This window comes from Poecilia formosa, unplaced genomic scaffold (assembly GCF_000485575.1).
Source record: "Poecilia formosa unplaced genomic scaffold, Poecilia_formosa-5.1.2 Scaffold387, whole genome shotgun sequence".
NCBI classification, from domain to species: Eukaryota; Metazoa; Chordata; class Actinopteri; order Cyprinodontiformes; family Poeciliidae; genus Poecilia; species Poecilia formosa.
This window is the reverse complement of record NW_006800326.1, coordinates 372,212-385,047: the sequence shown is the minus strand read 5'-3', so window position 1 is coordinate 385,047 and position 12,836 is coordinate 372,212. Positions and strand designations below refer to the sequence as shown.

At 38.6% G+C, this 12,836-nt stretch overlaps 1 protein-coding gene and 1 long non-coding RNA gene across 2 annotated transcripts in view; one reads left to right on the top strand and one right to left on the bottom strand.

The window, feature by feature from the left end:
• Positions 1 to 1,252: 1,252 nt before the first annotated feature.
• pde12 (phosphodiesterase 12) lies at positions 1,253 to 9,026 on the bottom strand. The gene is made up of 8 exons (XM_007575752.2): positions 8,149 to 9,026; positions 6,451 to 6,869; positions 5,341 to 5,446; positions 4,790 to 4,934; positions 3,615 to 3,693; positions 3,030 to 3,152; positions 2,744 to 2,949; positions 1,253 to 2,668 (listed from the first exon to the last, which is right to left on the bottom strand). Exons 1-8 carry the CDS (start codon positions 8,709 to 8,711, stop codon positions 2,549 to 2,551), a joined length of 1,761 nt encoding a protein of 586 aa, XP_007575814.1. The 5' UTR covers positions 8,712 to 9,026; the 3' UTR covers positions 1,253 to 2,548.
• LOC103154459 (uncharacterized) overlaps positions 8,710 to 12,836 on the top strand; it is a 4,980-nt gene continuing 853 nt past the window's right edge. The window contains exons 1-2 of the long non-coding RNA XR_477932.2: positions 8,710 to 8,795; positions 10,052 to 10,193. This is a non-coding gene — a long non-coding RNA (uncharacterized LOC103154459). The remainder of the gene's footprint in view (positions 8,796 to 10,051; positions 10,194 to 12,836) is intronic.

Below are 12,836 nucleotides of genomic sequence, written 5' to 3'. Positions count from 1 at the left end.
ATTCTGACTAACTTGGTGGCCATCCTTTACTTCTGTTGCCGAGTCAGGGATGTTAAACTTAACCATTTGTCCAAAATTAAACAATTTTTTAACTCTATAAATAAATATATTATTGTTTTAAGGCAAATAAACAGGAATCTAGTTTCCGCGTGTCGCAACTATTCGATCATTTTTATTTAGACTTTTTTAAATTTCCATTTAATGACAAATTGTGGTATGTCCCAAACAACTTAAACCCGCCTCTTTCACCCTTCTGACCAATCAGAGAAAAACAGCGTGGCGAGAAGGGAAAATTAAAGGCGAAGTGTAACTTTACTACAGCTGAAACGGAGCGTCACAATAATCCTGACCGACCTGACTGTTGTATTCTGGCTGTAAAATCATTTTAGATCAGATGACTGTGCGTTAAATCAGTCAGTAGTTTGCCGTTTAATGTGTCCCAGAACGGATTGCGTTCAGGTTGCGAAACTAAAAGACAGAATTTAATTCAAACTTTATAAAACACGACATAAAACCTTATCTATCCCGAAAGGAAATTAAACGTAGTGGTACTTCTGACCATCCAAGTATCTTCAAAGAGTTGTTGTGGGTGGTGATGTTGAGAGCAGGAAGGATCTCCAGTAGCAGTCAATCAGGCAATGAATCTGAGTAGGCCTCTGACTAAAGATAATTTCTGCATGACAGCTTCATGCCAACAATTCAGTTTCTGGGCAGTAGAGATGATATAACACAGCAACATGTCCTGGATGATGGCATCAGCTGTTGGTAAACACTGCTAATTCACTTAGTTTGCTTTTGCTGCTCTTATTTAGTCTTTGCATGGTTGGATAGTTAGGATGCCAGGCAGAGAGATGTTGGAGTAGGGGATAAGATGATGGTTTGAACTTTGGTTCTTTTCTTCTTGACTGTGATTTGGGGTCGTAGTTCAGGTATAACTTGAACCTTTCAGAAACTAAACAGCTGCTCCCAGTTGCAAAAACAATACACTGTCGCCACGGTTACGCTTTACAAATATTCTTTATATTATTATTTATCTGCATTACATTCATATATTTATGGTTTAAAAAGTTGTGTTAATGTGTACCCAGCAGGTCAATAAAGAAATAAACATTCAAATTAAGAAGGTAAATGAAATAAAGATATAACTGAACTACCCAAATGATAGTATGAATCCATCATGGCATCTTTGTGTTTCCCTGCAGGGAATGAACAGATTTTGGTTTTTCATTTAGTTCCAATCAACTCGCACATCAACCAGAGACTTCAGCAGTTTATTCTGAGTTACAATATAAGGACATTAATTCCCATTTACAGTTCATCGCAAAAGTATTTGAAGAAAAACATAGTTTTCCTTCCTCTGTGCAGTCATGCCACTTTGTGATGGTTCATAGCATTAATTCCCAATTAAACATTGTTTTTGTGGTTCCAACAGTGTAGCTGCTTCTTAAGGAGTTAAAGAAACATAAAAATGAAGATTTAGGAGTTTGAGCTAAATGTGTCAATCTGTTCCAGGGCTGGGCAATATGGCTTAAAAATGAAATCAGTTTCTTTCATACCAGATCTGATTTTAATCTATTTTTTCTTAATTAATTACACAGGAGAGAAAGTATTTCTAAACAGTGTTTTGTTTCTATCATCGTTTCAGTGAGTTGAATGATGGCATATTAGGACCAGGCTAGCAGAATAAAAATGCAATTTTATCAGAAAAACATCTTAAAATGAACAAGAAAAAAAAGTTTTTAATGAGAAAAAAGTTTGGCTAGAGTTTTCAGAATCGGACATGAGCTGCTCAGATCGAAAAAATAATTTAAACTATTATTTAACGCATTAGCAGTATTTTTTTTTATTAATTATTTGTAAAACTTAAACCAAAGTATAACTCCACAAGATGCTCAACATTCCCAATTTAAATTTAAATTTTTCATGTTGGAGTTGTCATAAAATTACTACCTTATTTTTGCATTATACTGACTATTGTTGTACGACTGCATGCTTGTAAAACTATTTTCATAATTAAAAATAAAAAATCATATCCTGACTGTAATACTTTGTAATAGAGCTGTAAAACATGCAATATGGCCGCCATCACTCTGAACTAAGGAATCCCAAAGACCGCATTGGTAAGAAAAAAATCCAGATTTTCCCAAAATTTTAACTTCAAAATCTGATTAATTGATAACATTGACTTATCGCCCAGCCCTAATCTGAACTTCACAGAGCAACAGCATTAGGCATCATTAATAATAATAATAAAAATAATAATAATCTCATGATAAACAATATCTTAATGTTTCCTTTTAATTCTGTCCAGAAGTGATAACAGTAACTCAGTCTGTTGGAACTGCTGCGAAGTAAAATAATCTTCCTAGTGCTTTTAATTAAAACTGAGCGCTGAATATCAGTGCTGACAATGAAATGACTGCAAAATGAACTGAACCACAACGTCTTCATGAGTCCAACAGATCTCTGGGGAAGCAACGTCTCTCAAAGGCAGCGTCGTGTTCATCTGCAGGAGGAAGTTAAAGCATCTTAATGAAAAGGTCAGAGGTCACGAGTTCCATAGGAGGTCGCAAACCAGCGCGATGTGGTCGGAGGGGTGAGCCACGCTGGGCAGAGCCTTGTGGGTGGTGACCTCCTGGTGGCTGGGCAGAGGAATCACTTGCTCCACCTGCAAAAATAATCAGGTCAGGTTCAGGTAAAGGTAAAAATAATCATCATGGAACAAGGAATAGCATGAAGCTACCTGCATGCTCTGCGGCTGGATGAAGATGTAGTCCAGGCAGCCATGGAATCCTCCCACGTAGTTGGTGTAGGCCGGCTGCCCGCAGGCGCTCTGCAGCGGCGGGAAGGTGGAGCTCAGCGCCATGCAGCAGGACTCCTCTGGACCCGAGCTGCTCCAATCCGCGTGCTGCGGAGGAACCGCCGCCTCGCTGAGCAGCTGGACCACACCTGGAGACACGAGATCAGCCAGCAGATCAGTTCAGCCTCTGGTGACCAGACATGGAGCAACCTGACCTTTGACCTGTTACCTGAGTCTGGAGTGGAGTTGAGGTCACCACAGAAGACCAGTGGTGCTCCAGGTGCAACGTCAGCAATCACCTGGCTCAGGTGCTGCAGAGCTACACCCATCTGGACCAGGCGGACATTCCCACCTTCAGCATGAAATCAGGTTCAGTTTAAAGGTTAATTAACTCAAAACTGTACAAAAAAATAAATCTATTTTGCATTTAAGATAAAAAAAACAATGTCTGCAACTATGTTCTTTACAAAACTCCTCTAGTGTCAGTTTTAGCCTTATCTGGTTCAAATTCAGTACAAAATCACATTAAACACCTTTTACTACCTAATTATTGATAAAAATAAATATATGAACAAATCAGCTGCACACTGTGCTGATGTTAAATCAAGCAGAAGGAGCTGAAGGTGTCATCTGTTGGTGTCCTTTGCTACAAATGATATAAATAATGTTTATTTTCTTATTTATATTTACTTGGATCTTTTAATGTATTTCTAATATTGCATAAAAAGGCTTAAATGTATAAAATCTGCAGAATGTGCCCATTTTTAAAATCCAATTACTCATCAGAATAATCGATAAGTAAAATAATCGTTACCTTTTGGATGCCAGTACAGGTGAGTGTTGGCCACACACACCTTCCTCTCTGGGTTAGCCAGGTCTTCGAGCACAGAGACCTGCAGAGGACATGAAAGCTGACTACAACCGCCCAGCAGTCAGTGAGCTCACATCCAGTCCCCGCAGGAAGCTGCAACACAGCTAAATTCACTCATCACTCACAAATGTTGCTTGGACTGACATTTTCACCAGTCATCAGGCAACGAACAGCGATGTTTAGCAAAGCATGACTGAACTCACAACCACAAAACATTAAAGTACTGCTTAGGGCTGGCGCAATAAATCAATAATTTCCATTTCTATTGATTTTCTCTTCAATCTGATGCTTTAATTTGATGCTTTAATCTGAACTAATCCTTATTATGAAAGACAATTTTGTTTACAGAGATTTAATAATTCATTTTATTTGTTGCTTTGTTTATTTTGGATATTTAATATGTCTTCCAGTATTAAATGTTCATCAGAATTTAAAGTTTATTGATCTTTGAGAAAGTGTTCTTGCATTACTGTACCATTACCATCATATTACTTGAAAATGGTCTCAAAAAAACAATACTATTGTTTATTGCAATAACTTCTGGGACAATTTATCATCCAGCAAAATTTGTTATCATGACAGGCCAGAAAAAACATTTTAAAATTGCAAGAAAAATGTTTCAATAAGAAAAGGCTTGGATAATAATTTTTTTGCATTGGAGTTTTTCATTTTCTACCACTGTCTCCTTGTAATACGAGTTATCATTGAATCTGTAGAATCTGTAAAACATGGCTGTCAAACAAGATGGCCGCCCTGGGCGTGATGACATCACTGCACTTTGAAAACCTAAGGAGAGCATTGGCGGAAAAAAAATCTAAATTTTCCAAAAATTTAATTCTAAAAAAAAAAAAAAAAATTGCTTAAATGGATAAAATTGATTCATCAACCAGGCCTAGGAGGTGCTTGACAAAGTTATTTGCACTTTAAATATTAACTTTGTTAAATCTTTTTTGGGAACGTTATGAGGAAATTAACCTTTTTTTGTAAGACCACATTATGACAAAAACAAAGCTTGAAGAAAAAATGCAACTTTTTGAAAAAAAGGTGCTGCAAAAGCAGTAATTTTATGACGCATCTGTCACAAAAAGACTGCATGAGCAGCCAGTTTCTAGCTGTACCTGCAGTGATGTGGACCTCTTCAGGATCCTGTCCTTCAGGTCGCTGTTCGCAGAAAGCTTCTCCAGCAGCTCAGAGTGTAAGGGGTCAGAGGTCAGGGCCTCGCTCAGCATGATGTCATGACTGCTGAGCAGGCGAAACTTTGACCTGAAAAACAGCAGGGTGTTATTAGCATGCAGCTCAGCAGGGGGCAGTAGTGAGAACAACCAGACTGAACACAAACAGATTCTACTGGCTCCATTACCAATAACTCCATTATAATTTCTTTTCTTTTCTTTTTTTCTTTTTTTTTAAGAAAATAAAGCTATAAAATTTATTAAAATCAAATCTGGTCTGAAAATCCCCGATACGTTATTTTTAAGGCATATCACCCGGCCCTACCTCTGGCCCAGTTGGATGTTTAATAAAAATCAAAAGATAAACTGGACCGAGCATTTTTCCACATGAATCCAGCTAATAAGAGAAGAAATACTGAAACTGGGTTTTGAAGCTAATCCAAATGCATGAAAAATAACCTTTAATGGGATTAAATTACAGTTTCTTCTGGACTAACCTGCGGTAGAACGTAGCCAGTCCTTCATGCTGCTTCTCTTTGAGCCTGAAAACGCCGTCCAGACCGAAAGCATCCAGCGCCGGAGTCAGACTGTCCACAAACACGCCTGAAGAGTCCAGAACATTAAGACTTAATATCTATTAAAAACTTTATATTGAAGCTGTTAATATAAATGTTTTGGTCAAATGTTTGAAACTGGAAAAATTATTTTTTTTTTACACTCACTAAATTCCATCCAAAAATATCTAAATTGTTATATTTTTATATCAAAAGCTTCAATCTGGACAAATAAGTTTGTAGATGCTAGTTTTTTGAAGAAGCTTTATAAAATAATTCATTTGTAAATTTACATTTATTTTAAAATCGAGCAACAACATCAAGCTATTCCCCAAGATTTAAATTATCCTGTGCAACAACTTGTTTCTGCTGATCTCATAAAATAAATCAAAATTCAGGGAAAACTATAGAACTAAAAGGTAGAACATAACAAGACCAGCATATTAAGAACACAGAGAGGTCAGAGGTCACAGCCTTCTTTACGCAAAAATAAGGCATAAATACATTTAATAAAAGGTTCATTTTGAATCTGAGGCAAAGGAAAAATTTCAGTATACTTTAAAAAACCAGTAAAAATGGTGGAAACGTTATAAAATAACTGGATGGATGGATGGAGCCCGTTCACACAAGAAAGAGAAAAAGAAAGAAAGAAAGAAACAAAGCTATGAATGAAATAAAAGAAACGATCAAACAAATAAACAGAAAACAGATGAGGAACAAAAAGAAAGAAAGAAACAAGAAACAAAGAATGAAAGAAAAATAATGAAATAAAAGAAACAAATAAAGAAAGAAAAACAAAGAATGAAAGAAACGAGAAAAAAATTAAACCAGCAAACACAGAAAGACACGAAAGAAACACAGACAGAAGGAAACAAACAAAGACAGAAAGAAAGAATTATGACATCAAACTACAAGCCTTATTAAACAGAAATCTCATCGTTCTTGTGTTTAGTAAACTCTCCTTTTCTAGTGTTTAATTAAAAGTGGACCAACTCCTTGGGGATTGTAATGTTTAATGAACTGGTGAATCTTCAGTTTTGGAGCTGCGGTCACCTTTATCCACTTCCTGCAGGCAGATGATGTCAGCGTTGTAGCCCGCCAGCTCCTTCTTGACCAGGTTCTGCCGGTAGTCCAGCTGCAGGGCGTAGGGGGCGCAGTAGGGGTACAGCACCGTCTTGGACAGATCCGTTTGGGCGTAGATGTCGGCCAGGATGTTGTAGGACACCACCCTGAGCGCCGGCCACGCCGCGGCCCTCAGCGTGTACGCGTGGCGGTTGTCAAACGTGCACACGCCCGGCCCTGCCTCCACAGTTGCCACAGAGACCAGTTCTTTGGCCTGGCCGGTGCGGCTGCCATCTTTGGGAGTGCAGCGCAGCTTGAGCCTGCATCCGATGTCCTGATTGGACGGGACGAGGACTCGCTCGCATCCGACCTGCGTCCATCCGCCTTCTGGAGCCGGAGAGTCTTTAGGACTGAAGTTAGAAACAAACATGAGGGACAGAAGACGATTCAACAACAGCAACACAGACGGCCTAGTCAAAGCATCTGCAACCTTTACAATCAAAAGATAATACATGATCTTTAAGAAAAAATACTTATTTTAATTTTTGATAAATATATAATATAGAAAATGTGTTCTTGTGCTGAAAGAAACAATTTTCTTTCCATTTTTAGGTTACAAATCTAATAAATATGCAAATATTCAGCAATAAAATGTGTGGATTTTCCTTTTCTTCTAAGGGATGTTGACATCTGTAGCAGTGGCGCAACTGCACATTATTCAGGTGGATGCGAAAACATAAATCGGCGCCCCCCCTCACCCCCCGGAGGAAGGAACGTCAGTGTAGAAAACATACGCTCGCTCCATCTCTTATTTTTTCAAATCAGATTTTTATTTGTCTACTTTCTTTTCTGAAAAAGTGGAAAGTTTTTAAAAAGTGGCTTTTATTTAAATCATTCCTTGTAGCAATGAGTATTTGGGTCAGGATATGAGAATTAAAATTTTGTTTATAAACAGTTCCAGTGTTGGGCGTAGGCTTGTCACAATTATCAATAAATCGATTAATTGCATGGTCAATTAAAATGAGCTAGAAAAATTCCCATCTGTATGATTTAGCATTTTCCTCTTCTCTCTTTCTACCAAAAACTGGATGATAAAAATGTTCAGTTTGGTGCTTTGATCTCAACTAGACATCTTTTGAAGGACAGTTTTGTTCATACAGACTTCATAATTAATTTCATTTGTTGTTTTATTTATTTAAAATGTCTTCCAGTTTCAGTGGTAAATGTTCATGAGTTCATTATTGATTTTTGAGTTTACTGATCTTTGAAAGCAATGTTTTTAATATTGCTTGTAAATGATCTCAAATCAACATTAATGTTTAGTGCAATAACTTCTGGGACAGTTTATAGTCCAACAAAATGTGTTATTGTGACAGGCCCATGGCAGTTGTGTCCAGGCCTATGACAACTTTTCTACCTTTCAACGATAAACTCAACTTTTCTGAAGCTTGCATATTGTTAAGCATCCAAAACATAAAAGAGCTTCGGGCTGTTGCCTTATTAAGAGAAAATCGGACGTTTATTCTATTTCATTGGCCAAATAGTTACCATTATTGACTTGTACTCTGCAGCCAAACAAAATCATTTCAAGGGCCAAAAGTGGCCCCCTGGCCGCTTTAATGAATAGATTAAACCGGACCCAGTCTTTTAAACAATACTGTTGTGAAATAAACAACAATCCACAGTTACCTTGAATTTGCTTCTTTGAACCACACAAACTCGCAGTCCTGGAGGTTCCCAAACTCCACCTGCAGCTTGGGGCAGACTGGAAAGCCTGCCATGAGGGACACTGGGAGCTCAGCTGTGGTGAAAGTGGGAGCGTTCCTCTGAACATTGTATTTAACTTCTCCCACCTGCAGCACCGCTCCGTCCTGCCAAGCCTCGCAGTTTGGCAGCGTGTCGGGAACCTCGTCCCCCCTGAAGAACAGCTTCACCACGGCGGTTTCCGCAGCCTCGCTTGGCTGCTGATCCCTCTTCTTCTTTGACTTTTTCGCCTTTGTTTGGTTCTTGGCGATTGAGTTGGAGATCCGAGTCAGGACCTTCCCCAGCGCCTCGTTCTGGTCCCGCAGCATGTGTTTTTGACTGTCCTCCAGGCAGAAGGAGATGGTGAGCTTCGGCTCCCCGGGAAGGCACCGCACCACGGCCGCCTCCATCCGACCGAGAAGGCGGCTGGCTCTGCTAAAGGTACGCGGAGAGGAAGCGAGGAGACAGCGGGGGAGCAAAGCGCAGGCAGCGGACAGGTGCTTCAACATGAAGCCCTCGGAGGATGGAAGAGGAAATTACCCCAAAATATCAGCAGCAGAAGAAGAACTAACCGAAGCAGACAAAGCTAGCAGGTTAGCCCGATGCTAAACGCCCAATAAATGAGCAATTTAAATTAACCTCCACTAAAGTGTTTAAAACATAAACACATAAGTTCTAAAACAAAAATGCGCATATAAAGATAAGCATTAATACTAGCAAAAGACGGTATTTAAAAACTTAACGAGCTACTTCTTCTGTATGTCAGTGTTTTTCAGATAGCTCCATTCGTCCAATAGCACCTCCACTGGCCAAAAGTATAATAACATATGGCAATTTGTTAATACACAAATTGCTATATATTTGTATATTGTTGTATACAAAAAATATATATTGAGACAATAATATGATTTATTGTCTCAATAAATTAGACTGAACAGACATGCAAGTAATTAATTTTTTAACGTGACCTTCATGGCGAGGGTCATGTCATACGTTTATCTTTAGTTGCATTGATTACTGCAACAGTATCAGATCTGCCTAAAAAAATCAGTCCTCCTATCTTATTTCCCATATAACATTGGAAAAATAATCTGCCATCGGAACTAGCACTTTTTCATCAATATTAAGTAGTAATTAAGAAGTCTACATTATAGAAAAACTTACATATTCTCTGAGACTACAACTAACACAAATAGAATAACAGTGGACAAAATGAACACTATTCAAAACAAAAGACAACGACGAAAGACAAAGAAAGAACTGGACAAACTGGATGGGACAAAGGTGTAATAGAAGAATAGCTCCCAAGCAAAAGTTTTATATTGTATAATGTTGAATGTGAATTGTTCGTGTTTGTTTTATTTGTAAACAAATGCAGAACATGGTAATAAATAGTTAAATGATAAATATTAAGTAATTATTGACTGAAAACAAGCTAATATCTTTCTGAAAAGATTGTTGTAAATTAATTTGTCTTCATTAAAGTGTAATAAGACATTTGCATTGGAAACTAGACATAAAAAGTGGGGGTCCGGAGCCCCCCGAGGGTCAGAAAATGATACTAAGAATCATCGTTATGTGAAACCCGAGGTTGACAGAGTGCCAAAATAAGAAAAACCTAAATGAATAACCATGTGAGGGATTTAACCCTCCCTAACAGGTGCTGTTTTTTGTGTACTTTATATATTCTAATTTATTTGGGTAAATGTATTGTGTTTGGGGAAGTAACTTGATTTATTTACTTGTTTTAATCATCTTCTCATCTCTTTGAGGTCACCTGGTTGTGTGTTGCCATGGAAGCGCGCTCTTACAAACTGGACACTCTCTTGATGGTTTCTCTCTCCACCAGCTCTTCAGACATTCATTACAGAAGCTGTGGCTACATGACAGAACAACCGGATCCGTAAAGACGTCCTGACAGACCGAGCAGCAGAGATCCTCCTCTAACCTGGAAGCCATTTTGTCTCTGAGTGAAGCTGAAAACACAGAAGGTCCAGTCAGTCTCGGCTCCATCCCTCCTCTACTAACTTCCCTCAAAGTGACTCTGAGTGTTTTGGTCCAACTCACCTCCAGTGTGAGCAGCTTGAAGCAGCAGAGTTGGAGGTTTCCACTTTTCTCTCCTGCAGCTGGACTCACTCAGAGGAAGCTGCTAGTTTGGTCTGAAGGTGAATCTGATCGTCTGGGAGTCTCTCTGCAGGAACCAATGATCACAAACTGTTTCCTGCTTTAATTCAGCTCCAACTGAAGCGTGTTTCACTCCAAAGTCTAGAATTCAGCCTTTAGGATGTTGTAAAACTCACTGATTAAGTTTTTTTTTCTCTGCACAGATCAGAGCGGAGGCCAGATCTCTGAAATAAAGACAGTAGAGTGAACCACATTCAGTGCTGCAGTTGTTGGTTCTGACTAATATCTGTAAACATGAACATCATTCGGGATTAATTAGACAAACTCAGCTGTCAAAGAAACTTGTTCATGATCACTGTTAGTCCAGATGTGCTGTTTTTTACTCAATATGTCTAAATAAACTCAAAGTGGAACAGAATATTAATCAAGAACCAAACAGAATGGTTGAAGATAAACCTACAGAACCGTTTAAAGCCCATTAAACGGCAGATGATCCATCTCTGCAGAAGTCTGAACCTCCTCAACACAATCAGCACAAAGCCTATAGAGTTTCAGTGGAGGACTCATCAAATACTTCCTCTGCATGAATGTAATGAATGACCACAATCCTATCAGATATGGTCAGAACTAAAGAGGCTAACAGATTCATTTTGGATCTTAAAGACAGCTGGAAATCCTTTGGGATCCAAACTGCGATCCAGTCTATTGTAAGCAGGGAGAGGATGGGGGAGATGATGCCCCCTGTCTCACCCCTGACTGAACAGGCAACCATTCAGTGAGTGTTGTCCATCAGGACACTGCACTCAGAATATTCATATTAGATTTATATGACCGTAATTATCTCAGGTGAAATCCCAGCGTACTGAAGAATCTTCCAAAGGATTTTGGTCCGATGGACTCTAACAGAGCAGCTTTCTAAGAAGTTTTACAGAGCAAAGATCTGGTCAATACAGCCTCTTTCTTTCCTGCTTGTTCTAGTTGGAGCCTGGAGTCGATGGCCGGTTTCGCTCCATGAATAATGTTGGGCGTCCATTTACTGAAACAAACAGACATCACTGCTGAAACCGACCCGGATCAGCGCCTCCACTGAAAAGAAACGTTTGTTAAAAACTGACAGATCAGACATGAAGAAACTTCTCCTGGTTTATGAAAACAAATCAGCTTTTATTTATGATTTATTGATTGAGGGTTTCACCACTTTACTGTTATATGTGACTAAGTCATAAAAAGTTATATTTTTACAACCATAAAGATAATTTGTTGCTTTATTTTAATTTCTAGATACATCTTTGTTAAAAAACACAAACTTCCATGTTTACTTGAAGCATACATTACATTAAATAAAGTGTATTTCTCATAATCTCAGCTTTTATTGTTTCCCTCCAAGATCCACTCACCCAGAAGTTTACATACACCCCAATAAAAAGACATATCCACATTAAATCAGACTAAACTCCTCTTGTTTTAGTTTAGAATCACCAAAATTATTCCTATTTGCTAAATGTCACAATAATGAAAGAATCTGTCAGAGATTTACATATAAATGTCTTCAAGCCCAGAAGTTTACATACAGAATGACTATTGAGGGAAAGCTCAAACTTCACTAAAGTCCCCTAAATTGTGCAGAAGTCAAATTCCAGATTTAATAGAAAATCACAAACATGAAACATTCAGGTCTGGATTCTGTAGAACCCGGCTCATCATGAGAGAAAGGGAGACGCATATTTCCAGAAATAATTTCTAACAACTTAAACCCAATGGATCCAGATGTTATCTGTGAATATTAACTCAGAAATAAAGTTTGAGTCTAGTATCATGAAAAACATGAAGTGAAGAATTGAACCAAAGTCTCAGAGTTTCAGCTAAAGTATTAAACCCAAATAAGTAAAATTAAACAACTGTGTTAAAAGAATAAAGGTTTTGCACCAAGAAACACTGAGATCAGTTTATCAGAGCTGCTGTTTGATCACTGAGATCTTCATCGGTAAGAGTTTTGCTTGACCTAGAATGCAGAAGTAAGGAAGCATCTTGTCAGTGAAGGTGTGTGTGAAGGTGTGTATGTGTGTGTTAGTATCCAGATCAGAGAACGACAGCTTTCCTCCATCCCAGTCCAGATTCACTCTGATCCTCTGGAGTTTCTTCTGGACTAAGAGAAACTGGAGAGTTGGTGCTGGAGACCATGTATAGTTTTCATTTTCACAGAACCATATGGCCATACATCCAGACTGAAGGTCCCCCTTCCTCTGCTCAGACTCTGCTAATACTCCAAGTTCCCAGTAATCACTGTCTCCAACATCAACATCCCAGCTGTGGTTCCCTGAGTTAAAACCCTCAGAGCTCAGGACAGAACAAAAGTAATCAAATCTCTCTAGATTATCAGGAAGCTGCTGTTTCTCTCCTGGAGTCAAACTGGTCAGATCTTCAGACAGAAGGAGGTTTGGATGAGCCGTGTTTGGGTCCAGAACCAGAGGAGTGTAGGTCACCATGTCCTTCATGTTGCTCCAGATGTT

What these genes read in the sequence shown, in the direction of transcription:
- pde12 (XM_007575752.2), bottom strand. Translation starts at nt 8,711, where the DNA reads ATGTTGAAGCACCTGTCCGCTGCCTGCGCTTTGCTCCCCCGCTGTCTC. An exon ending in CTGGCTACGTTCTACCGCAG is followed by an intron (nt 4,935 to 5,340) that starts GTTAGTCCAGAA and finishes GCTGTTTTTCAG; the next exon opens with GTCAAAGTTTCGCCTGCTCA. An exon ending in TCCAGCCGCAGAGCATGCAG is followed by an intron (nt 2,669 to 2,743) that starts GTAGCTTCATGC and finishes TTATTTTTGCAG; the next exon opens with GTGGAGCAAGTGATTCCTCT.